Source organism: Kogia breviceps, chromosome 4, assembly GCF_026419965.1.
Source record: "Kogia breviceps isolate mKogBre1 chromosome 4, mKogBre1 haplotype 1, whole genome shotgun sequence".
Taxonomy (NCBI): Eukaryota; Metazoa; Chordata; class Mammalia; order Artiodactyla; family Physeteridae; genus Kogia; species Kogia breviceps.
In genome coordinates, this window is record NC_081313.1 from 117,567,910 (window position 1) to 117,593,811 (window position 25,902).

The 25,902-nt window shown below is 47.2% G+C and overlaps 3 protein-coding genes across 4 annotated transcripts; 2 read left to right on the forward strand and 1 right to left on the reverse strand.

The window, feature by feature from the left end:
• Positions 1 to 10: 10 nt before the first annotated feature.
• LOC131755117 (SLC35A4 upstream open reading frame protein) lies at positions 11 to 16,389 on the forward strand. 2 transcript variants are annotated; one of them, XR_010840253.1, is made up of 5 exons: positions 11 to 104; positions 1,086 to 1,184; positions 1,785 to 3,528; positions 11,248 to 11,365; positions 13,621 to 16,389. XR_010840253.1 is itself a non-coding variant. In XM_059061356.2 (3 exons), the coding sequence occupies exons 1-3, from the start codon at positions 90 to 92 to the stop codon at positions 1,980 to 1,982; spliced, it is 312 nt and encodes a 103-aa protein (XP_058917339.1). In that variant the 5' UTR covers positions 11 to 89; the 3' UTR covers positions 1,983 to 4,309. The 2 variants fall into 2 exon arrangements, 1 of the variants encoding a protein (XP_058917339.1); XM_059061356.2 differs by lacking the exons at positions 11,248 to 11,365; positions 13,621 to 16,389 and having other exon boundaries at positions 1,785 to 4,309.
• On the forward strand, positions 2,401 to 16,389 carry SLC35A4 (solute carrier family 35 member A4). The gene is made up of 3 exons (XM_067031774.1): positions 2,401 to 3,528; positions 11,248 to 11,365; positions 13,621 to 16,389. Exon 1 carries the CDS (start codon positions 2,401 to 2,403, stop codon positions 3,373 to 3,375), a length of 975 nt encoding a protein of 324 aa, XP_066887875.1. The 3' UTR covers positions 3,376 to 3,528; positions 11,248 to 11,365; positions 13,621 to 16,389.
• Positions 16,390 to 17,727: 1,338 nt separating this feature from the next.
• CD14 (CD14 molecule) lies at positions 17,728 to 21,067 on the reverse strand. Its single transcript, XM_059061308.2, has 2 exons — positions 20,482 to 21,067; positions 17,728 to 20,392 (listed from the first exon to the last, which is right to left on the reverse strand). The coding sequence occupies exons 1-2, from the start codon at positions 20,482 to 20,484 to the stop codon at positions 19,277 to 19,279; spliced, it is 1,119 nt and encodes a 372-aa protein (XP_058917291.1). The 5' UTR covers positions 20,485 to 21,067; the 3' UTR covers positions 17,728 to 19,276.
• Between the last annotated feature and the right edge of the window lie 4,835 nt (positions 21,068 to 25,902).

Below are 25,902 nucleotides of genomic sequence, written 5' to 3' on the forward strand. Positions count from 1 at the left end.
GGAAGTGCCTGCGCCCTCAGTAAAGATGGCAGTAGCATTTGCCAGGATGGAGGCGGTGCTGCGCCTGCGCCACAAGCTCGGCAGAGAAGATGGCGGATGACAAGGTGAGCAAACTGGAGGGTTGTCTGCAGTCCGGGGTGGGCTTCACAACTTTTTAGTCCTGGGGAGAGGCGACAGATGGGGAGGGGACCCCTGGGTGGGGGATGCCCCTTGTTTCTCCTGGGAGCGGACTTTTACTCCTGTCGACTGCCTCAATAATGGGAAGTGGAGTGGCGGAGCATTGCGCAAGGCAAGCGGAACCGGGAATCCCCCAGGTGTCTCCCCACCAACCCCGGACCGTCATGATCCTTACTTGCAGACACTCCTCGCTCTGCTCCGTTCCCTAGCCACCGAAATTTCCCTTCCAGAGACAGGAAGTTTCCAACAACACAGACACACCCGCATTCGAACACATTCCTTGGACACACTAATTTCGTCGTCATGTGCGACCAAAATCCTGAATTCATTTACCCACACTCTTGCAGACAGCCACGTTCCCTCCCCCCGCACCAAACCGCAACTCATCCAGTCACACATTCAGTTTGGGATGGGTTTGGGGAGGAAGAGGGAGAAGCCTAGTCAGAAATCAGGTTTACCCCCAAATTGTCCAAGGAACTGCCTCAGCGTTAGTCTGGAAGTTCAGCGCCAACCACACATTTACCAAGTACTTGGAGTCCCTATGTTAGGCCTCGGGACACAGACGACAAGACAGACTTTCAGGTAGCTTCCTGCTCACCAGCGCTTGCTGGATAAACCTAGGTCCCCTAGCTGCCCCTCTTGTCTTCTCTATACACCTCTTACTGTATAAAATTCCTGTAAGAGTTGCTGTAAGTTACCGATGCAGGTCCCATCGGTCACCCCCTCCCAGGCCCCCGTGTGAATTCTTTACTTTTCAATGCCTTTCTTCCTTTACCACTATCATCTCAGGAAGGTTTTATAGGAAGTGGTTTCTTAGGCTCACTGCCTCCTGCCCCCAGCCTCTGATAGACTTGAGCAGGGGATGGGGCTGGGTCAACCTTCTGGAGCCAACCTCTCTTTTGTCCTAGGATTCTCTGCCCAAGCTTAAGGACCTGGCATTTCTCAAGAACCAGCTGGAGCGCCTGCAGCAGCGTGTGGAAGATGAAGTCAACAGTGGTGTAGACCAGGTAAAGGTGCACCTGCCCCCTGCTTCCCGCTTAGGCTTCAGTTGGCCAATATGCTTTTGAGTGGGTGGTAGAGATTTATTCAGCAAATGGTTGGTTATTGTGGGCCTATTCTCTGTGACCCCAAGGAAAGTTTCCCTGAGAAAATGGCCTTTGAACTGGGATCTTAAGTAGGGGTTAACTGGGTGAAGCGGGGAGGAGGGAACATTCCAGGCAGATGGAACAGCATAGGCAAAACCCTTGCGGTCAGAGGTAGCATGATGAACATGCAAGGTGAAAGCAGTTCAGTTTGGCTGCAGTAGTGGGGGAGCATGCTAGGATATGAAACTGGAGAAGCAAGCAGGGGTCAGATTCCTCAGGGACATCTCTCTCAATGGGATTCTGTGGTTAGAACCTTCTAACCTCAGGGTTCTGACATTGTGTGATCATGACTCGTAGGTTCTTTTTCTGCCCAGGACCTTGAAAAAAATCTTTGGTGAGCATACTACGGTTTTCCAGAGTAAGGAGGAGCAGGCAGTGGAACATGCTAAGCCCAGCTTGAGTAGCTCCTGGGTAGAGAAGGGGAGAGCCTGGCTGAATTTTCTCCTGCATTTTCCTCCACAGGATGGCTCTCTCTTGTCCTCTCCATTCCTCAAGGGCTTCCTGGCTGGCTATGTGGTGGCCAAACTGAGGGCGTCAGCAGTATTAGGCTTTGCGGTGGGCACCTGCACTGGCATATATGCAGCTCAGGCGTATGCTGTGCCCAATGTGGAGAAGACATTGAGGGACTATCTTCGATCACTGCGCAAGGGGCCCGACTAGCTCTGGATCCCATGGGGGAGGCAGGATGAGCAGCTGGGGCCTGCAGGTGGAGGCCTTTCAACCACAGATGCCATATCTGGCCTCCCCGGCTTTCACCCATTTGCTGTATCCAGCTTTCCTGCCGCCTTCTTGCAGAGGCTGGACAGTGGCTCATCAGCCAGCAACCTGGACTCCTCGCCTCCATAACCCCATGGCATTGGCCCCAAGACAGTGGCTTCTAGAACCACCAGCCCCTTCCTCTTCTAGCCCTTACTGTGGAGTTTGCAGCTGACTCTGATTCTCAGTATTCTCTCTGGCGATGTACCAAGGTTCCTGTCCCCTGGGAGCCAGCTCCATAACTTGATTTTCCCCGAATGTGTCGCAATCCCCACTGACCCCCCTTGCTAGCTACACAGGCCACCCAGGGTCTAGTTTGGGCATGAGTGTAGAGGACGGGGGTGTACCAGGCCTGGGCCATCCCAGGCAGGCCCGCTGGACCCTGATGCTACTCCTGTCCACTGCCATGTACGGTGCCCATGCCCCATTGCTGGCACTGTGCCACGTGGATGGCCATGTGCCCTTCCGACCCTCTTCGGCTGTATTGTTGACTGAACTGACCAAGCTGCTGCTGTGCGCCTTCTCCCTCCTGGTGGGCTGGCAAGCATGGCCCCAGGGGACCCCACCCTGGCGCCAGGCTGCCCCGTTCGCACTATCAGCCCTGCTCTACGGCGCCAGCAACAACCTGGTGATCTACCTTCAACGTTACATGGATCCCAGCACCTACCAGGTGCTGAGCAATCTCAAGATTGGAAGCACAGCCCTGTTCTACTGCCTCTGCCTCCGACACCGCCTCTCTGCACGCCAGGGCTTAGCACTGCTGCTGCTCATGGCAGCAGGAGCTTGCTATGCAGCTGGTGGCCTCCGGGACCCTAGGAACACCCTTCCTGGGCCCCCTTCTGCAGCTGCTGCAGGCCCCATGCCCCTGCATATCAGTCCACTGGGACTGCTGCTTCTCATCCTGTACTGCCTCATCTCAGGCTTGTCTTCCGTGTACACAGAGCTGCTCATGAAGCGACAGCGGCTGCCCCTGGCACTCCAGAACCTCTTCCTCTACACTTTTGGTGTGCTCCTGAACCTAGGTCTGCATGCAGGTGGCGGCCCCGGCCCAGGCCTCCTGGAGGGTTTCTCAGGATGGGCAGCCCTCGTAGTGCTGAGCCAGGCGCTGAATGGGCTGCTCATGTCAGCTGTCATGAAGCACGGCAGCAGCATTACACGCCTCTTCGTTGTGTCCTGCTCGCTAGTGGTCAACGCCGTGCTCTCAGCAGCCCTGCTGCAGCTTCAGCTCACAGCTGCCTTCTTCCTGGCCACGCTGCTCATTGGCCTGGCTGTGCGCCTGTACTATGGCAGTCGCTAGCCCCTTACCACCTCCACCCTGATTCCTGACCTGTAGATTGGGCGCCACCATCGGAGCCACCTCCCAGTGCTGACCCCTCCCCTCAGCAGCCCTGTAACAAGTGCCTTGCGAGAAAAGCTGGGGAAGTGCGAGCAGCCATGTCAGTCTCTGGAGGTAGGTGGATGGAGGGTTGAGCCTGGGAGACTTGAAGCCTGGGTTTGGTTACGGAAACTCTTACACCCCCAGAAGTTCTTCCTGACTAAGGAATTAGGGGAGCATCAGTTCATGGGCCTGAGAAATGATACCGTGCCTGATGGGAGGAGGTGCCCTGCCTCAACCTGCATGAATGCAGTTTCTTAAAGTGGGGTGTGGGCAGCAGTTGGCTTTCCTTGCCTACTGTGGTTACCCCAGCAGACCCTCCGTCCCCAGGCCTGGTGCTGGCTGCTCCAGCCCAGCCATGGTGCATGACTCCCCCATAACATACTCACCCCCCACTGTCATGTAGGAAAGCCCAGTTGCTGCAGATTATACGCCCATCACCCAGGCCTCTGCCACGCTCCCCTAGCTGCAGCAGCACCTGGAAATAATGCCCCCGCTAGCTCCACATCCAGCCTTTGTTCTGGAAACCTCAGAGAGGACTGGGGCTTGACTCATCTCAGGGAATGTTGCCCCTGGGCCCTGGCTTAAGCCTACACTCCTGACCTCTCTGCTCACCCTAAGGGCTCTCTCGAAGCCCACTGCCCCCTCTATAGCTTCTAGGAGGTACCATCCTTCCCACTCTGGGTCCTGCCCTTTCCTAGCAGTGTCCCAGCTCCCAACATCCTAGGGAAACTCTACACAGAGTGACCTGGGACCAGGCACAGGGAAAATTGTATAGCTCAGTCAGTGTCTGTATAAGCAATAAGGTCTTAATAAAGTGCTCTGGGATATAGGTGGTTCCTACAATTGGCCATAATTGTCCTGTGTCTTTTGTGTTGCATAGCTCCTCTCAAACATAATTTCATTCCTCTGGTGCCCTGAGTATCTTAATCCTGGGGTGACTTATTGACTAAGAGAAGAGGCTGTTTTCTCCCAGCTGTTGCTAATAGCATTGTTTCCTTTGAGAATGCCATGGAGCCAAGACTCTTTTCTGTCACGGAGCTTTGGAAGTTTCTCTGAAGCATAAAACTTGGGCCCTGGAGAATTTGGAAGGAGTCTTGGGAATAGATAGTGTTGGGCCTAGCAAGGCAAACTGCAGACTGTAGGCTAGAGAACTCTTAGGACTCAAGGTGGTCTCCTTTCTCATCTCTGGATCCCTCGCTGATATTCCTGCCTGTCATCTCTTCTCATGACCAGAGGAATGTCAGGCCCTGCTCCCGTGGTAGAATACCTGGTAAGCTTGTGGGAAAAAAAAAGAGAAGTCCCAGTCCTGCTGAAGCAGAATCTTAGGGAGTGAGGTTTGGGAATCTTTTATTTTCTTTATTCCTTTTTTTTTTTCTTTTCCTTTCAGTAAGCTTCCTAGGTGATTCTGATGCACACTGCAACTTGTGAACTACTGTTGCTGGCAGTGTAGAACTACAGCCAACCAGGCTTGAGTTTTAATTCTGGCTCTGTCACCTATTGGCTGACTGTCCTTGAACAGTTACTTAACCTCTCTTAGCTTTAGTTGGCTTATCTCTGAAATGGGGGCATCAAATGATACCTACTACTATAAAGGGGACTGGAAATGGCTAAATCAAATAAGGGATGTTAGTGTGCTCAGCAGGAACTGGCACAATGAGACCTAGTTAGTGGTGTTATTAATTATCCATAAGGAAGGTTAGCTTGGCTGTTGTGTCCCAACTCCTCTCCTAGGACATTTACGAATGAGGAGAGAGGAGACTGCCCCTGAAGGATTCCTGATCCCCACGTTTCTCCTCAGGGCGGGGATCCAGCATGCCTGCTCCCAGTCTAGTCTGCTGAAGTCGCTGGCTCTGGGCTTGGAGCTCCTGGTTCTGCGTGGCCACGTTGATGGTGTCTTGCAGGATGCCAGCCAGCAGGCTGCGATAGTGTTGCTCTGCGGCCATGGCCTGTTCCTCCCACAGCCCCCGCCAGGCTCAGAATACCTGTGCGCAGATTCAGAGATCCCTATCAGTCAGCCAGCCTTGGAACCAATTCAAGGCCTGCCCTCTGTCCTCACTGACCTGCAGCACGTGGCATGTCCAAGCCCAGGCAGCCTGCATGTGCAGATCATAGAGGGCTGTCAGGTCCTGTAGTGTCCCGTTCTGCCTGAAGGGCCTCCAACTGGAGTCTCAGCCCCGTCCACTCCCGGCGCCATCTCTCCCTCTCCTCGGAAGTCTTCAGTGATAATACATACACTTTGTTGAGCGCAACCTGTGTGCCAGGCTCTGCTCTACTTACTTTATATTATTATTTCGTTTTATCTAATGGTAACCTTTGAGGTAATTGCCATTTTACAGATTTGGAAACAGTGGATCAGAGAAGTGACCTAACTTGACCAAATTCACATGGCTAGTGAGGGACAGAACTGAGATGACACATGCATTTCAATAGTTCACCATCGTCCTTGGGGTAAAGTCCAAATCTAGAGGCGTGGCACACGCTGATCTCTTTAGCCTTGTTTCTGACCATGCACCTGCCAGGCTCCAGCCAGATGGACAGTTTGCAACACCCAGAACCTATTTTGCCATTGCTTCCGTTTGGACTTTTGCTCATACAGGGTTCTCTCCTAAGGGCATGTCTCCCACCTTCCCCTGATCCGACCTCTGTGCACAAAAGTTTTGTTTCTTGTTTAAACAAGGTCTGTTTACTTAGTGCCTCCATGTGATGAGCACAAACTGCCCTGTTGATCTGAGTCTAGTGAATTTCTCTGGCTAATTTGTTTGTCCTTTAAGTCTCAGCTTAGATGCCATCTTCTCTGCTCCACTCCAGCCTGGGCCAGGTACACCTGTTTGTTCCCACAAGTCACTAGTTCCCTCATTTATAGCACTTAGCACTGAGAATTGCATCGTCTATCCCCCACAAAGCTGTGAGGGCCATGAGAGAGGTTGTGGTCCAGTCTGCTGTGATTGATGCTAGATCCCAGCACAGTACCTGGCCAGGTTAGAAGGAGCCTCAAGCGACTTCCCTGCTGGTCCAGCGGTAAAGAATCCGCCTTGCAGTGCAGGGGATGTAGGTTTGATCCCTGGTCAGGGAACTGGATCCCACATGCCTCAGCTAAGACCTGGCACAGCCAGATAAATAAATAAATTTTTTTAATTAAAAAAAAAAAGTATGGTTCACTCACAGGGAAAAAAGAAAAAGAAATAAATAAAAACTGTCCCTGAGGACACAGACACTGGATTCAGTAGACAAAGACATTAAATCAACTGTCTTAGATATTTTCAGAAAACTAAATCAAGAAAATGATGTCTCACCAAGGCTGGCTCCTCTGTCAACTCCCAGTTCCCTCTTTCCCACCCAACTTCTAGCTTCACTGCTATCTTGGGAATTTTCCTAAAAATTTTGTGGTGGGAGAAGGGGAATAAAGATAAAGAAAAAAAAAAAGAAAATGATGTCTCAGTGACTATCAATAGAACAATAGAAATTATAAAAATGGGGCTTCCCTGATGGTGCAGTGGTTGAGAATCCGCCTGCCGATGCAGGGGACGCGGGTTCGTGCCACGGTCTGGGAAGATCCCACATGCCGTGGAGCGGCTGGGCCCGTGAGCCATGGCCACTGAGCCTGTGCATCCGGAGCCTGTGCTCCACAACGGGAGAGGCCACAACAGTGAGAGGCCCGCATACCACAAAATAAAAAAGAAAAAGAAAAAGAAAAATTATAAAAAGGAACCAAGTAGAAATATGGCAGCTGAAGAGTACAATAACTGAAATTAGAAATTCACTAGAGGGTAGATTTGAGCAGACACAAGAATTTCAACAAATCTGAAGATAGGTCAAATAAAATTATCCAGTCAGAGGAGCAGAAAGAAAAAAGAATGAAGGAAAATGAACCTAAGAGACCTGTGGGCTGCCATCAAGTGTACAAACATATGCATAATGCGAGTCCCAGAGGGAGAAGAGAAAGAGAAAAGGACAGAAATAATATTTGAAGAAATAACGCTCAAATATTCCCCCAAACTTATGAAAGGCGTGAATCTACACATCCAAGAAGCTCAACAAATTCCAAGGAGGGTATACTCAAAGAGATCTACGCCAGGACAGATTATAATCAAACTGTCAAAATCCAAAGTCAAAGATCTTGAAAACAAGAGAGAAGCAGTTTATTATGCACAAGCGATCTTCAGTAAGATTAAAAACCAATTTTTCATCAGAAACTATGGAGGCCAGAAGGCAGTGAGATAACACAGTTAAAGTGTTGAAAGAAAAAAAAAAACCTGTCAACTAAGATTTCTGTATCTGGCAAGACTATCCTTCAGAAATGTAAGAGAAAGTAAGATATGCCCAGATAAACAAAAATTGAGGGAGTTCATTGCTAGTAGACCTGCCTTACAAGAAATACTAAAGGGAGCAAATCCTTCAGCATGTCAAAGATGAGGAAAGGAGGAGACTCTGATGCTCTCCTGGGCCTCCACATCCATATTTCAGCCACCTACCCAAGCCTTCCCCAAAGCTGTTAAAAGACTCCATCAGACTTACAGGGCTCCTGGGAGCTGCAGGATCCGCAAGGCTCCTCGCCACATGCCCTGGGTCCCAGGCCCCTCAGGAGGGTCAGGCCATGGGCAGGACATGGTGACAGTGAGCAGAGAGCAGGCACTGTGGAGGAGATCAAAGGATCAGGCCAGATGGCTAGGGGGTGGGGGTGGGTGAAGGCACCCGCCTGTCCTCACCTGCCTTCACCACCTGAAGCCTGCAAGTACAGCTCTGAGGCAGCTTTTGAGTCAGACACCTCCACTTCACTGGCATTTTCTACCACCCTGGAGGAAAGGAAGGCTGATCTCAGCTCCTAAGCACAAGGGTTCTGTCCAGCCCCCCCAGAATCTCTGCATGGGGATCCCATGGGGGCCCAATAGCCTATAAGAATCATCCCCAAGACTCCAAGCTCAGTATATCCCCTAAAAGCCTCTCATCTTCATGATCTTATTTTTTCTCCTATCATCTGCCCAGTGAGGGAAACAGGGTAGTTGGGATTGCTCCCATTTTATAGATGGAGAAACTGAAGTTCTGCTCCGTGAGATGCTCAGATCACGTGGGATGGTAATGACTGAGTTGAAGAGGTGTAAGTGGATGGGGTGGTGAGAAGAGTGAGAGGTTATGGAGATATGGGATGAAGGGAAGATGGTGAGAGGGAGTCCTGGGGGCAAACCCCAAACCTGTAAGCATGACCCCAAGTTCATAACTTTCCTTCCCTGGGGTGGCAGTGGCGAGAAGCCTCCAATGGCTTGGTTTGGGGTGTCAGCCCTGCCTTAAGACAAGCACCCTCAGACCCCGTTGGGGTCTGGACACTCACAAGCCCAGAGGGGCCACATCCAGCACCGACAGGTTCTCTGTCCCTGGAGCAAGCAGGTCCCGACTCCTCCCACTGGTGCTGAGCTGGGATCACACAAGCACAACATCTGTTACAAACCGAACCTTTCCCCAGCCTTTGGCTCATGTGATCCTCCCGCCTTGGCCCTGTGAGCCAAGCAGGGCACCAAAATTCAGCCATCTCAGGCAGGAAAAAGGAGACCCCAGCAAGGCAAGCCAACAGTGGTGAGCAGCAGAGATTCAAACTCTTCAGGCAGCCCCTGAGCCTCGGGCTCTTTGGCAGCATCACCATGGCCTTGGCTCCCCGGGTTTCCCCTCCCCCCAGGGCCTCACCTGCACTAGGCTAAGAGTACTAAGCACGGCATCAGAGCTTCTTCAAACAGTATCTGCAGCAGCTGAAGAGGAGAAGGGTGAGTGAGGATTGAGAAAGGATTAACCTGTTTTTCAACATTTCCTGAGGACAAAGTCTATGCCTGGCCCTGTGCTAGGTGCTATGGACTTGGTGGCCAGGACAAAAATAGCCCCTGGCCTTGTGGTTCACAGCAAGCCAGACAAGTGAGCAGACATTTTCAGTGGGACCTCCTGTTTGCTAGGGTAGGGGCTCATGACAACGTTTTGAGGCAACTATTTTAGTTTGGGGGCATTTTGATGAAGCCTAAAAACAAAATGTTTATGATCATTGTTAGTATTACTAAGAACAGTGAAAAGTAGACTTCCTTGAGTATATGATCTTTGCACATCACCCCTCCTTGACTCTCACCTCACGGACCCCAGCCTCCCACCTTCCCTGACCTCTCAATAGCTTCGTGATTGACACTGGCAAAACATCCTGTATGGACCACAGGGTGCTATAGGAACCCCAAGGAGAGGCACCTAGTCCAGCTAGGGTGGGGAGGGGAAAGTTCTCGAAGGTCTCCTGGAGGAGCCAACACTTGAGTCTCATAACAACTATGACTGGTGCATCCTCTGGGACTCACCTGAGGCACAAGCCAGGGTGCCTCTGTTTCTCGACCCCGAAGCAGCAGGGCCACACTGTACCCTCGGCCCACCGAGCCCAGCATGCACTGGACTCTTGCTAGCAACTCTTGCTCTGCCTCCTGCAGGGAGACACAGGCACATCTCCGACTTAGGTGCCTGCCCAGCCTGCCCTGACCAGAGAGCTTGGGAAGCACTCAGCACTCCAGGATCAAGGGTCCTGAGTGCTCCAACCCTCCTCCCATCGCCCTACCAGACCCCCCTACCTGAGGAGCATCAGAACCCAGGACTCTGTCAAAGGTGATGCATTGTTCCTGTGAGCAGGACTGGAGTCAACAGTATCACTCCCATCTTCCCTGCACTTACCCACACCCCATCCCAGCCCATCCCATCTCTACCTGACTCTCCAGAATCCCATGCTGACACAGGCGGATGCTCTTGGGCCCCTCCAGGAGGAGCCTGGGGCAACAGGTCTCCTCGGGGCCTGAGACAGGTGGGCTTCATATCAGCTCTCATGGGGGAAACTGAACTCCCAGGACTCCTGAGTCCTGCCCTCAACCTTTGCCTCAGTTTCCTAATGTGAGATGGCTTCGCCCTCCCCCTCTCCCAAGAGGCTCTCCCAGGCTGCGTTACCTCTGAGATGAATGTGTGGAGGCTTCTTACCAGATCTTCTCCTTCGCTCTACACCCACCACCACGGTCAGCCTGGTCTGTGGGTTGTCAGTGAGGACTGAAGGGGCTGAGCTGCCCCGGCCCAAAGCAGCCCCTGTGCTCATCGCCTCTCCACACTCCATGGCTTCTGTGCCTCTCAGATTCCCCTCAATAATTCATCTCCCTGATCTGAGGGCTCTGGGTGGGGCCTCTAAACAATAACTTACCATAGGAGGTGACAGACCTCTCTTTTCTGAGTGAGCCAGACTATTGCATGGAATTATTATTTTTTCCCTCTTATGCAAAATTTCAGACATATATAACTGTGGAGAGAATAGTTTAATGAGCTTCCAGTCACTCAGCTTCAGCACTTATCAACTTCTGGCCAGTCTTATTCCTTCTGTTCCCCCTTCCACCCCAGTGGATTCTTTTGAAGCAAATCCCAGACACCTTATATTTCACATAGCTATTTCAGTATGTATTTATAAAAGATAACTATCTTTTTAAAAAATGACAGCTTTGTTGAGATATAATTCATATACCATACAATTCACCCACTTGAAGTGTATTATTCAGTGGTTTTTAGTAAGTTTGCAGATATGTGTAACTCTTACCACAGTTAATTTTAGAACGTTTCCATCACTTTATAAAGAAACTTGCTTTCCTTTACTATAACCTCCCTACCCCCCACCCTATCCTGACCCTTAAACAACCACTCATCTACTCTCTGCCTCTATAGATTTGCCTATTCTGGACATTTCATATAAGCAGACTCACATAATATGTGTTCTTTCTGTGACTGGCTTTTTTCTTGTTTTCCAAGGTTCATCCATGATGTAGCATGTATTAGTACTTCTTTCCTTTCTGTGGCTGAATAATGTTCCATGTAGGATGAAATTACTTCTGTCACCAACTACCCAGAGTTTGGCCAAACTTCACAGGTAAGAGCACAGTTGCAATAAGACTGCCCTAAATTCAGACGCTAGTCTCAAGCTCAGGAGTTCTCACTTTGACTAGCTATCTATGCTCCCAGGTATTCCCACTACTCCTGCAGCTTCCATAATTTGCTGGAATGACTTCAGAACCCAGCAAAGCATTATAGTTACTGTATCTGACACCAATTCTCTAACACTGACTGGGTGTCCTACATTTCAATCCAATTCTGATACTAATGTTGACTGAAAAAAATGCACAACCTGTGAGTTGTGAGTTAAGTTTTATTTGGGGTAAAATTAGGACTATAGTCCAGTAGACAGCATTTCAGATTGCTCTGAGAAGCTGCTCCAAAGAGGTCGGGTGGGGGGGTCAGTATATATGTGATTTTGGTGCAGGGGGAGTACGTGCAATCAAGCACATATTTTTTTGCAGGAGGTTTCTGCTAGTCTCGTGAAGGTTACTGCTAGTCACTAGGAGCAGGTGTCACCATGAAGGATGATTTTAGTGCTTTTCTAGGTACAAGGAGATGCAACAATTGGACTCATAAAATTGTCTCCTGAAAATATGTATCTGAAGACCTGTTTTGCCAGTTTTTCCCAGAGCACAGAGTGCCTCATTCCTCATCTCCACCCTGAACTCCTTTCAGGGGGTGTTGAAGGTCAGCAGTTGCAGCAGCTCATACTTTGATCCTTGTAGAGGTAGATGGCAAGCGCCAATTTGTAGGTGACACTAACTACTTGGAGTTAGCGCTAGATCCCACAAGTTAAAATGCAAGGTCCTCAGTAAGACCTCTTATTTCAGGTTCCAGCCACAAGTGGGATCCCCAGGTTACTTGTAATACTGCCTGACTTGGCTACAGATTCCTGGGTTCCCACAACCAACCCTCAGGTTCAATAATTCACTAGAATGACTCACAGAACTCGGGAAAGTGCTCTATTTATGATTACCTTTTTAAAATTATAAAGCATGCAAGTGAACAGTCAGATGAAGAGTTATGTAGGACAAGGTCTGGAAGGGTCCTGAGTGGCAGGAGCTCCTGTTCCTGTGGAGTGAGGGTATGCCTTCCCAGTACATCAATGTGTTCACCAACCAGGAAGCTCTCTGAGCCTCATTGTCCAGCGTTTTTCGATGAGATTTCATTATGTAGGCATGATTAATTAAATCATAGGCTATGTGATTGAATTCAACTCCAGCCCTTCAATCTGCATGGTTTTTCTTTTTTTGACCGTGCTGCATGGCATGCAAGATCTTAGTTCCATGGCCAGGGATCAAAACTGTGCCTCCTGCAGTGGAAGCACAGAGTCGTAATGACTGGACCACCAGGGAAGTCCCTGCATGGTTTTTTTTTTTTTTTTTTTTTTTTTTGCGGTTCGCGAACCTCTCACTGCTGTGGCCTCTGGCGTTGCGGAGCACAGGCTCTGGACGCGCAGGCTCAGCGGCCATGGCTCACGGGCTTAACGGCTCCGCGGCATATGGGATCCTCCCGGACCGGGGAACGAATCCGTGTCCCCTGCATTGGCAGGCGGACTCTCAACCACTGCACCACCAGGGAAGCCCTGCATGGTTGTTTTTGTCTAGTGAGTAACCTCTTTCATCCTGAAGCTATCTAGGAACCCTGCCAGAAGTCACCTCATTAGTATAACAGAGAGACTCCTATTGCTCAGGAAATTCCAAAGGTTTTTGAAGCTTTGTGCCAGTAACTGAAGACAAAGACCAGATAAGTTCTTTATTATATCACAAGCCATTCTCTGGTTTTTCACCAAGGATCTGTTATAGCCAAAAGGATCATACCTGTCTGATCATCTACATTTGGTGTACGTCTATATAACAGGTAGAGCAATAGTAACAAGATGAATATGCCTAACGTCTGGAGGAATCAGTATGGGGTAGGCATAGGAGGCTTGTATTTTCCCATACATTTGACTATCAATATTAATATTGTAGTCTTACCAACAACGCCAGTGTTATATCTCGTCGTGTAGCTGTTACGTGAAAAATGAGTAATTAGTTTAGTCCATCATTATATTTTATTATCAAAATGTCTCCCACAGCAAGGCCACTCAGGTTTGCAGTCTTCTCCTATATCTCATCAGGTTCCAAAGCAAAAGTGGTCTCAGGATTAGATGGTTTCACCCTGAGACATCTGGTATAACTGAACTAAGGGACATCCCATCTTTTTCTCTGAGCCTCTTTTGAAGCATTAGTATAATATTGGATTTCCTTCATTGCATAACCTATTTATTTGTTCCCTTATTCTCAGCTTCTGTTCCTCCTAAAAGTTCATACGGATTTCAGCAGATGCTGAATAGTCAGAACAATCTTATAAAAGAAGAACAAAGTTGGAGGACTCACACTTCCTGATTTCAAAACTTATTGTGAAGCAATAGTAACCAAGACACTGTGGTACTGGCATAAGAACAAACATAGAGATCAGTGAGAGAGCAGAGCAGTAAGGGTCCAGAAATAAACCCATGTTTCTATGGACAGCTGATTTGACAAGGACATCAAGAACATTCAATGAGGAAAGATTAATCTTTTTAACTAATGGCTCTGGGACACCTGGACATCCAGATACGGATGAATGAAGTTGGACCCTTTCCTCAGACCATATAGAAAAATTAACTCAAATCGATCAATTTCCCAAATTTAAGAGCCAAAACTATAAAACTCATAGAAGAAAATACAGAAATTAATCCTCATGACCTTTAATCTGGCAATGAGTTCTTAGATATGATACCAAAAGCAAGCACAACAGAAGAAAACATGATAAACTGAATTTCATTAAAGTTAAAAACTTTTGTGCATCAAAAGACATTATCAAAAATATGAAAAGACAGCCTACAAAATGGGAGAAAATATTTGCAAATTATATATCTGATGATGATCTAGTATCCAGGATATATAGAGAGCTCCTACAACTCAGCAACAAAAAGACAAACAACTCAAGTAAAAAATGAGGGAAAGACTTGAATAGCCATTTCTCCAAAGAAGATATACACAGTGCATAAAAGGGTGCTCAACATCATTATACATTAGTGATATGCAAAAAGACAAACAACAGTTAAAAACTAGGAAAAAAATTTGAATAGATAGTTCTCCAAAGAAGCTATACAAATGGCCAACAAGCATGTGAAAAGATGCTCAAAATCCTTGGTCATTAAAGAAATGCAAATCAAAAACGTAATGATGTACCACTTCTTACTCACTAGTATGGCTCTAATAAAAAGAAAAAAACTGATTCAGTTGATACACACAACTGAAAATATAAATTTTCAGGGCATGTATTGCTTTTAAAAAATATACATTTATTTATTTGTTTGTTTTTATTTTTGGCTATGTTGGGTCATAGTTGCTGTGCACAGGCTTTCTCTAGTTGCGGCGAGCGGGGGCTACTCTTCCTTGTGGTGGGCGGGTTTCTCATTGCAGTGGCTTCTCGTTGCGGAGAACGGGCTCTAGGTACACAGGCTTCAGTAGTTGTGGCACGTGAGCTCAGTAGTTGTGGCTTATGGGCTCTAGAGCTCAGGTTCAGTAGTTGTGGCACCCGGACTTAGTTGTTCCATGGCATGTGGGATCTTCCCAGGCCAGAGCTTGAACATGTGTCCCTTGCATTGGCAGACAGATTCTTAATCACTGAGCCACCAGGGGAAGCCCCAGGGCACGTATTGCTTTAAATGCATAGTAGAACTTGCTGCCAGACCAGATGCATTGAAAAAAAACAAAACCACCTCCTTTCTATAGCCATTGAAACAAAGTTTACTGTTCTGTTTTAACAAGTTTGTATTGTATTTTGCATTGACACACATCTGCTTATTTAAAAAACAACATCCTTTTGGTAGTAATGGTTCAGCACAAATAGGTATTACAGCTTGATGTTTGTGTGCTCTAATTCTCAGTGTTCTTTGATTCCAGGTCTTATAGAGCAGTTAAGGCAACTGTAATGGCATTTTTGAAATGTATTGTAAAATAAAAAGAGATAACGTAATTAAAAAGAAAACTGTTGGTGAGAAGATGGATAAATAAGAATGCTCATACATTTTTTAAAATTAATTAATGTATTTTTGGCCACGTTGGGTCTTCGTTGCTGTGCTCTGGCTTTCTCTAGTTGCATCGAACCGGGGCTACTCTTAATTGCGGAGTGCGGGCTTCTCATTGCAGTGGCTTCTCTTGTTGTGGAGCATGGGCTCTAGGCGCGTGAGCTTCAGTAATTGTGGCACGCGGGCTCAGTAGTTGTGGCTCGCGGGCTGTAGAGGGCAGGGTTAGCAGTTGTGGCGCACAGGCTTAGTTGCTCCACGGCATGTGGGATCTTCCCAGACCAGGGCTCGAACCCGTGTCCACTGCATTGGCAGGCGGATTCTTAACCACTGCACCACCAAGGAAGTCCAAACCCTCATACATTGCTGATGGGAATGTAATATGGTGCAGCTGCTGTGGAAAAGAGTTTGGAGGTTCTTCAAAACATTAAACATATAATTACCATATGATCCAGCAATACTTCTCCTAGGTATATATTCAAGAGAACTGAAAAGAGGTATATAAACAGATTTGTGTACTAAAATGTTCATAGTAGCATCATTCACAATAGCCAAAAAGTGTCCATCGATAGATGAATGAATAAACAAAATGTAGTTTATAATACAATGGAGTATCATACAGCCATAAAAAACAATGAAGTGCTGACACATGCTACAACATAGATGAACCTTGAAAACATTATACTAAGTTAAATAAACCAGACACAAATACTGTATGATCCCACTTATATTAAATATCTAGAATAGCCAAATTCATAGAGACAGGAAGTAGACTTGATGTTCCCAGGCTCTAGGGGGAGGGGAAATGGAGAGTATTTGCTTAACGGGTACAGAGTTTCTCTTGGGGTGACAAAAAAATTCTGGAAATTGTGGTGATGGTTGCACAATACTGTGAATGTAATTAATACCGCCGTACCTTACACTTAAAAATGGTTAAAATGGCAAATTTTACTATATATATATTTTTACCAGAATAAAGAGAAAAAGTTTATATCTTATTCCTATCTTCATACAATCATGCTGTTTCCTTCATCTTAATGAAGATTATCTTATGAACATAACATCAATCATACTCCATGGTGAAAGACAAAACTTTCTAAGATCAGGAACAAGACAGGGCTGCCCACTTTTGTCACTTCTATTTAACATAGTACTGGAAATCCTAGGCAAAGAAGTTAGGCAGGAAAAAGAAACAAAAGACATCCAAACTGGAAAGGAAGAAGTAAAATTATCTTTGTTCACAGATGACATGATCTCATATGTAGAAAATCCTGAAGATTCCACACAACCTGTTAGAACGGATAAACAAATTCAGCAAAGTTGAAGCATACAAACCAACAAACAAAATCCAGTGAGTTTTGTAAAAAAAAAAAACAAAACAGAAACGTCAATTAAATAGAGTTGGGAGACCAGAAGGGACTGCTTCATGCCCTGAGACCTTAGCAGAGCCCAACAGGAAGAAGAAAGACTCCATTTTTACTGGCAAGGAGCCCTCCCACCTTCCTTTTCCTCTGTATAAAAGTGTTCTCCTACCTTTGCCATACAGAAACTTGCATGTATTGATAGCTCGCCGTGGTTGCAGATCCCTGAATTGCAATTCTCTGCTGATCCCAAAGAAACCTGTCTTTGCAGGAGAACTATCTGGCAGTCTATTTGTTTCAGTTCAGCAGTTTCTATACACTAACAATGAACAGTCTGGGAAGGAAATTAAGAAAAACAATTCCATTTACAAAGCATCAAAAAATAAAGTACTTAGAAATTAACTGAAGACATGGAAGACTTACAATGAAAACTACAAAAATTGCTGAAAGAATTAAGACACAAGTAAATGGAAAATCATCCCATATTCATGGATTGGAAGACAATATTATTAGGATATCAACACTCCCCAAGGCAAACTACAGATTTAATTAAATCCCTGTCAAAATCTAATGGCATCTTTGCAGAAATAGAAAAATACATCCTAAGATTCATATGGAATCTCAAAGGAGCCCAAAGAACCAAAACAATCTTGAAAAAAAGAATAAAATTGGAGATCTCACACTTGCTGATTTCATAACCTATTACAAACCTACAGTAATCACAACAGTGTGGTACTGGCATAAAAACAGATATATGGACCAATAGAATTGAATAGAAAGCCCAGAAATAAAACCTCACATATATGATCAAATGATTTTTGGCAAGGGTGCCAAGACCATTCAATGTCTTTTCAAAAAATGGTATTGGGAAAACTGTCTGTCCACATGCAAAAGTGTTGGGAGGCAGAGATATTGAATAATATCCACCGAACTGAAAAAGAACTTTGAGACCAAAAAACAAAGCAGGCAACCCCATAAAGTGCAATTTTGAAGTTTATTGTGGGTACTGACATACAGCCTTATTACATAATGCGTATTGTGAACTTACATACAGCTAGGATCCAGAGGCATTCACAGCTGCGCTCTGCGAAGGGGATACCTTGGATTTAAAGGAGCCAAAGCGAAAAACGGACTTGGACTACTAAGTAAGATGCACATCTGCATCCAAGGGAACTGGGGCTTTTTCCTCCTGGGGGGGTCTCATGACCATTAACCATCTGTGTCAACAAAAGGCATTCTTCCAGTTTTCATATCACATGAAGGCAAGAGTAAAAGTTGTTAGGAAAGTAATCTGGCTTGGGTGCACTCCTTGTGAGTAGACTAAAGCTCAGTTGTGCAGAAAGGGGAGGGGCAAGGCTGTGGGCCTAAGATGGAGCTGACAAAATGGAGTCAGTGTGGTTCAGCTACATAGATTGGCGGTTTATTTAGCTGTCCCTATGACTCTTTGAGCCCATGGTCTGATAACCTGTGTAACTCTCCCATCAATGTTCATTTGCATTCTCCATTCCTATCTGTGTGGTTCTGGACACTGGAGGGAGGCAGGCTGGAGGGCTATGTTTACATGCCTCATCCCACTCCTCTTGAGGTCCCCCTTGAGGCAGATACCTAGATCTCTGCTGGGTGTGGCTGCCTCCTTGATGTAATGAAGAAGGGACCCTTAGAAGGACTAGTACCTCTTGGCTGATGTCCTGGGTCGCTGAGATAATGTGGTTCAGAGGACATATACTATTAATTGCCCTGTGCAGGGGTCTGAGAAGCTGTGAGGGGTCTAAAGTGTTGTCCTGTTTGCAAATCAAAGAACGATTATACACACATATACTAACATAGTCACAAGATCTCTGTTTCAGAGACAGGCTGTTAAATGACAGCATCTTGTATCAGTTCCCCAACTCCCCATTACATGACACAGTGAAAGCCAGTGTATCTGTGTGTGCAGAGGGGCTGTACGCTACAGGAGAGGAACACTGAAATTATAAAACTCAGAGCTTATGTAGAACAAGTGACATAGCTGTCTCTCCTCACTGGAGGTTGGAGGAAAAAAAGAGAGTGAGAATAAGCAAATGGCTCTGGGTTTTATTACCTTGGAAAGGGAGAAGCTGACTCTTGGAAAATGCACCAGAGAGGAAACATTCTGTATCCTCCTAGGCATGTTTACCATTCAAACATCCTTTAACAGGTGCCAGTAATCTGTTCAGAAAGCCCGCGTTGGGGCAGAAACCCTTGGTTCTCCCACACAGCCCTAGACAGGCGACTTTTCCCTGCCCTTTCTGCCCCTGTAGTTCTTTTCTAAGTAAGGGCAGGTATGGTTTCTAGGGAGTTAGGATGAAGAAAGTTTAAGTGTAATGGATTCGCTATCCAACAATCTGCCCAGTAAACGTCTGTTGAGTGAATGACACGGTCCTGCTGTATAAGATTTTAATGAAGATGGGGCAGAGGGTTGGTTGGTTGAGATGTCCTGACGAGGCTCTCCCACAGCCAGGGCAATCTGAGCCAATTCATTCCTCTCCCCCCTCTCCCCTGGGCCTTAGGCAAAGGCCCCGGCTCCCTGAAGCAGTGCCAGGGCTCCTGACACCCCGATGGTCAAGGCGGAACATGCACAGACTGGGACCACGCCAGAGCTCTTCAGGTCTCCTTGGTGCTTGAGGGATTCAGGGGCCAGAAAGGGATTCCCGTCCAGCGTCAGGTTATTTACCTCGGGCAGCTCGTCTGGCCGCGGCGCCCTGCTTAGCCTGTTGCAGCTGAGATCAAGCACGCTGAGCTTGGGCGGCAGTCCTTTAGGCACTTGCTCCAGCCCCGCGAACGACAAGTTGAGAGAGCTCAGTGAGCTGGGCCACACACACGAGGTAGCGTCCGGGGCGGTGGCGCGCAGCGAGTTGTGGCTGAGGTCTAGTCGTTGGGGTTGCACACTCGCCGCCGCCAGCGCAGCGCACACGCTGCTGAGCGTCTCCATCCCCGCGTTGCGTAGCGCTAGACCTTGGAGGGCGGGGAACTTGTGCGGACAGAGAGCTGCAGTCAGCCCGCGCTCGCCGAGTCCAGGATTGTCAGACAGGTCTAGGCTGGTGAGGGCCTGGAAGGTGGGGAGCTGTGCGCAGGCAAAGGCAAGCGAGTGTGCTTGCGCGATGTTCAGTACCTTGAGACCAGGCTTGAGCCACCGCTGCAGTTCGCCGAGCCAGGCACCTCCTGTTGCCCACGACACGTTACGGAGACTGAGGGTGGAGAGCGCAGGCCCAGTGGCTTCCAGAGGCGGCGGCGGCATCGGTCCGGTTACCTCCAGGTCCTCAAACGTCAGTTCCTTGAGGCGGGAGTAACCGAGCTCACGCAGAAGGGCGACCAGAAGCAGAGCAGGAACCTGGACAGCGCCCAACGTGAGCCGCCGCAAGGGCAGAACCTTGATCGTGTCAGCGAACCGCTTCGAGTCGGCGTCGGCGCTCGTTAGAAACTGTTCCAGGCTGCGGCCGCCTCCACGGATCTCCACCTCGACAGCAACAATACACTGCAAGGCGCTAGACCAGTCAGGCTTCGGGTCCGTGAAGTTGCAGACGCAGCGGGAATCTTCTTCGTCCAGCTTGCAGGGCTCTGGTGTGGCCGCAGACACACGCAGCAGTGGCAGCAGTAGCAGCAGCAGACAGGGCACGCACACCTGCGAAGACAGCGGAGGTCAGGGCAGGTCCTGCCGGGCCCTAAGGTTCCCCGAGTAGCCCTCCTTCGGCCCCAAGAGCATACACTCACCATGGTCGATAGGTCCTCAGAACCTCTGCCTCTCCAGCTGGCTCTGAGAATGGGCTGTAGCTTCTTTCCTTTACAGCGGCTCTCGTCGGCTTCCAGGCTCCACAAACCTATCTGTCCTTACTCTCTGGCAGTCTCTGAAAGTTTATATAACCCTGGGATGTCACTCCGTTCCCTCCTCTTTGAACCCTGTCACTCCCCACCTTCCTTCCTCCCAACCACCGCATCCGCTGTACTAGGAAATATTGCAGTGAATGATGTTGCCAGGAGAGGAAGTATCTTGCAAGGCGTCTAGGGCCCCCTGCCTCAGGCAGTGCCCTGATGACTCACAGGCCCCCAGCCTTGTCTGGAGGGGAAAGGAAGATCCCCAGTGCCTCAGGCCAGGACTCTCACGTCCCCTGCCTATAGCCCAGTGACTCAACCCGGGTAGTTTCCTTAACTTTTCCCTAGTCTTGGTAATTACTGTTAACCTCCTGTCACCCAAGTCCAACTCCCTGAATATCCTCAGGTATTTAACTGGATATTTTGTGGAAGAGACTGCAAACTTCATCTATTGACTCCAAGGGCTAGAATTAGGTTCAACAGAAGGAAGTTGGTCTGAGGAACAGCTCCCCACGCCCTCCTTTTTTTTTTTGCTGACTTGTTCTTTAAATTTGTTTATTAAGAACTAATAGCTTTTTTTTGTTGTTTTTTTTGGCTGCACGACATGTGGCATCATAGTTCCCCGACCAGGGATCAAACCCGTGCCCCTGCATTGGAAGAGCAGAATCTTAACCACTGGACTGCCAGGGAAGTCCCCTCACAATTTTTTAAAGTGATAGATTTCTTAAAAGTAGAGAAGTCTATGTGTTTAACAGAGACACATTGGCCAAGTCCCTCGCTCTCTTAGTTTCCACTTCCCCACCCTGAAATTTGAGAAATGAGATAGTCCTAAATATAATTTTCCCACTTGTACCTGGCTATCTCCTGCCCTTTCCCCAGCACGATTCCTATGCCCTAGGAATGAAAAGCTGGACCTATGTTGAATGAGGATTAATTAGTAACTCACCTGCTTTGTCAAGAAAAAAAAGCAAGTGTCCCAGAGGGTGGGGAATTGTTACCAAACCAGGTTTGTTTGCCCAACAGGCCAGTAAGCCAAACACTGAGATGCTTAGGTTTGTAGCAGAGAAAGGGTTTATTCACAAGGCATCTAAGTGAGGAGCAGGGAGAACAAGTCTCATATTCACCTCCCTGAAGGCAAGGGGTTTGGGATATTTATGGGTGATGGGTATAGGGTGGTTGGAGGTACAGGGGAAGGTGATTGGGGACAGGAAAAAGGTGAGGTAATCAGTATTCTGCTCAGGTGTATCTGAATTACATGCTTCTTCATGGGATGCATGCTCAGAAAGTGGTGGCATTAGCATGATCTGAGGGTGAAGTTTTGGCCTTCTGATGTCAAAAGGCCATCCATACAACACTCGCACAGGCCCAGTTGGAGGGTCAGTGGTTCCAAGCAGTCTTAATCAGCTGGAACATGACCTGGCAAGAGCTGACTCTAAGTTCCTGAAAGTCAACTTAAGGAACTGTTACTATAGCAACCCATATGTCAGAGGTGTTTACCACAGAGGGGAAGTTAAAGGAGTCTTGTGACATATTGTTTAAGCTACATGAGGGTGTATAATTTGCAGGAACAATTAAGGCGAGCTTGATTGGTGAAGGCAGGTTACACGATATTATTTATTAAGCAAGTTACAGTTCAAGGGATCTAACTGATGACTGCCCTCAACGTTAGAAGGACTATGCTTTTAAAACAGCCCTCACAAGTCTGAACTTCTGGATTTCTGGGCAAAGAGCTATATGAAAAACATTTGAATTCTCACTTCCCTTTTTCCAGAAGTAGCCACATCTGCCCACAATCCAAACAAGGAAGCCCCATCGGACCACACTGCTCCCTGTGTGTCCTGTTGGGCATGTTCTAATACCCGAAGCCATGCCTAAAGGCCAGACCATGTCACTGGGACATCCCTGAGGACCAAGATACGAGTATAGTTCAGTGTGAAATACACTGACTCTGCAGTCAGACAAAAAGGCTTGGAATCCCAGCTCTACGGTTAAGGTTGTAACAATAGCCCTTCATTGTTATTTTCTTCATCAGAGTCTCTGCATTCAGAAGACTCGGGCCACTGAAGCCTGGGTCCTCAGGAAATTCCATCACCTTAACAACAAGAACCTACTGTATAGCACAGGAACTATATTCAGTATCTTATAATAACCTATAATGGAAAAGAATCTGAAAAAGAATATATATATCTATCAGGTTGGCCAAAAAGTGCCTTCGGTTTTTAAGTAAAAATAAAAGACATTTTTTTCATTTTCACCAAGAACTTTATTGAACAACATATTCACCCTTTTGTTCCACTACCTTCTGCCATGTTTCAGGCAACTTCATAATTCTATCTTCCCAAAACTTTTTATCTTTTTGAGCAAAGAACTGTTCCAGGTGCCTTTTATAGTCCTCCAGGGAACTGAAATTTTTTCCATTAAGAGAATTTTGTAAAGACCGAAATAAATGGAAATCCGAAGGTGAATGTGTGGTGAATATGGCAGATGAATCAGAACTTCCCAGCCAAGCTGTAACAGTTTTTGTCTGGTCATCAAAGAAACATGCGGTCTAGCATTATCCTCATGGAAGATTATGCATTTTCTGTTGACTAGTTTCGTTTGCTTTTTGTCGAGTGCTGCTTTCACTTGGTTTAACTGGGAGCAGTACTTGTTGGAATTAATCGTTTGGTTTCCCGGAAGGAGCTCATAATAGAGGACTCCCTTCCAATCCCACCATATACACAGCATCACCTTCTTTGGATGAAGACCGTCCTTTGGTGTGGTTGATGGTGTTCATTTCACTTGCCCCATGATCTCTTCCATTCCACGTTATTGTATACAGTATCTGTAAACCCACCTAACATGATTCAAAATGGAGTAACACCTGTCAAGGGCACCTATTAAGTCTCTTTCAGACACCCAAGACCTGGAAAATTACTGAAGACTGCAAGTCTATTCTCCGAAAAACAACATCCTATAGACATACAGCCAGCCCCGGTACTGCTGTGGACCAGAATAGACATGAACCTACCTCCTTTTCCTGCACCTTGCCCTTTGAAGCCCAATAAAAAATTCAAACCCCACCCTTTGGTGCCAATGCCACCCTATGTGTCTGGCCCCTTTCCTCCCTTGGAAAGTGGAGGAATAAAAACTTTCTTTTCTTCCCTTGCTAATATTTCTGTGAATTCTTTCACAACTCGCGTTGGCTCACCTAACAGTATCCACTTTCCATTGCCCTTCACAATTTGTTTTAAAAACGGAACGTTTTCATTACGTTTTTTTTTTTTGTTTGTTTGTTTGTTTGTTTGTTTTTTGGCCGTACGCGGGCCTCTCACTGTTGTGGCCTTTCCCGTTGCGGAGCACAGGCTCCGGACGCGCAGGCTCAGCGGCCATGCGGGCCCAGCCGCTCTCCGGCATGTGGGATCTTCCCGGACCGGGACACAAACCTGTGTACCCTGCATCGGCAGGTAGACTCTCAACCACTGCGCCACCAGGGAAGCCCCTTTCATTACGTTTAAGTAGAGAATCGCATGCGGAAATATGGTCAAGAAGTTTCTTTTCCCTCCGCTTAACTTATGTGGAACCCAAACATCAAAGTGATTAACATAAACAAGCTGGTGCAAATGATTTTCAACGCTTGAGTTGGGTATTTTGAGTATGTCGGCTACCTCCCACGTGGTGTAACGTTGATTGTTTTTAATTAATGTCTCGATTTGATGGCTATCAACTTCAACTGGTCTACCAGACTGTGGAGCATCGTCCAGTGAGAAATCTCCAGCATGAAACTTCGCACACCACTTTTGACGTGTTCGATCAGTCACAGCACCTTCTCCATACACTGCTCAAATCCTTTTTTGCGTTTTGGTTGCGTTTTTATCTTTCTTAAAATAATAAAGCATAATATGCCAAAAATGTTGCTTTTTTCCTTTCATCGTCAGTATTAAAATGGCTACACAAAAATTCACCAATTTCGATAACTCTTTTTTAAAACGCATGCTGATATGACAGCTGTCACATACAATCTAACAAAATCGCTTTGAATGAAGTTAAAGACAACTAAGTGCTGCTAGAGCCATCTTACGGAAAAAAACGAATGAACCTTTTGGCCAACCCAATATATATATATATTACACAGCATTGTAAGTTAACTATACTTCAATTTTTAAAAAATGGTTAAAAAGAATTCCATCACCTTAGGGGAGACACTCTGGATGAGGGGGTCCAAGCTAAGAGGGGCAATAGTGTTTCTGGGGCTTCCCTGGTGGCGAAGTGGTTGAGAGTCCCCCTGCCAATGCAGGGGACACGGATTCGTGCCCCGGTCCGGGAAGATCCCACATGCCACGGAGTGGCTGGGCCCATGAACCATGGCCACTGAGCCTGTGCGTCCGGAGCCTGTGCTCCGCAACGGGAGAGGCCACAACAGTGAGAGGCCCGCGTACAGCAAAAATAAATAAATAAATAAATAATGTTTCTGCAAAGGTCCTCAACTCACACCTTGATTCAAAAAATATCTATCGTTTGTTTAAACCAAGTGCCAGCGCTAATGCCAAGCCCTGGGATGCTGATGTGACCATCACATGGTTCCTCAAGTACTCTGGTAGGTGCGGGAGGCAAATGCAGATGCAGAACTACAGTCCATAGTGAAGAGGACTCTTACAGAGGAGACAAGGACTTGGGGGAGCTCTAGAGAGAGGAACAGCTAGCCTTGTAGTACATAGAGCATGGAGCTGTTTCTTACAGGATTAACAGAGTTGCCAGGCAGATAAGTGCGAAAAACAAAAACAAAAACAAACAAGAAAAAAACCCCAAATAATAAACAGTTTGGGCAGCTGTAACTGTTTGAGCAGACACTCTGGGTAGAGCATAGATTTTTCCTGGGGACTTGCCTTATCTTCCCAACCAGGAGAAAGATGTTGGTGTTAGAAGCCAGCCTGCCCCATGAGGAAGGGGACAAGACCCAGATCCTATCCCCAGCCAGAGCATGATGCATAAATAAATGGTGCTCAGGGAATTCCTTGGTGGTCCAAGTGGTTAGGGCTCTGCGCTTCCACTGCAAGGGGCACGGGTTCGATCCCTGGTGGGGGAACTAAGATTCCTCAAGCTGCACGGTCAAAATAAAAAAAATAATAATAAAGTTAAATAAATAAATGGCACTCAATAAGTGGCTGTCCAGAGGCTGGATGGATGCTGGACCTGGAGAGAAGATATGGAGAACAGGATGATGGTCTGCAGATATTTAACTAGATGTTTTGTGGAAGAAATCAAAGACTTCATTGATTGACTCTAAGAGGTGGAATTCAGTTAAGGGGAAGGAAATGGGTTTGAAGAACAGTTCCCATTCCT

Coding starts and splice junctions, on each gene's coding strand:
- LOC131755117 (XM_059061356.2), top strand. Junction 1,185..1,784: donor TCAACAGTGGTGTAGACCAG/GTAAAGGTGCAC, acceptor TTTCCTCCACAG/GATGGCTCTCTCTTGTCCTC.
- SLC35A4 (XM_067031774.1), top strand. CDS start 2,401: ATGAGTGTAGAGGACGGGGGTGTACCAGGCCTGGGCCATCCCAGGCAG.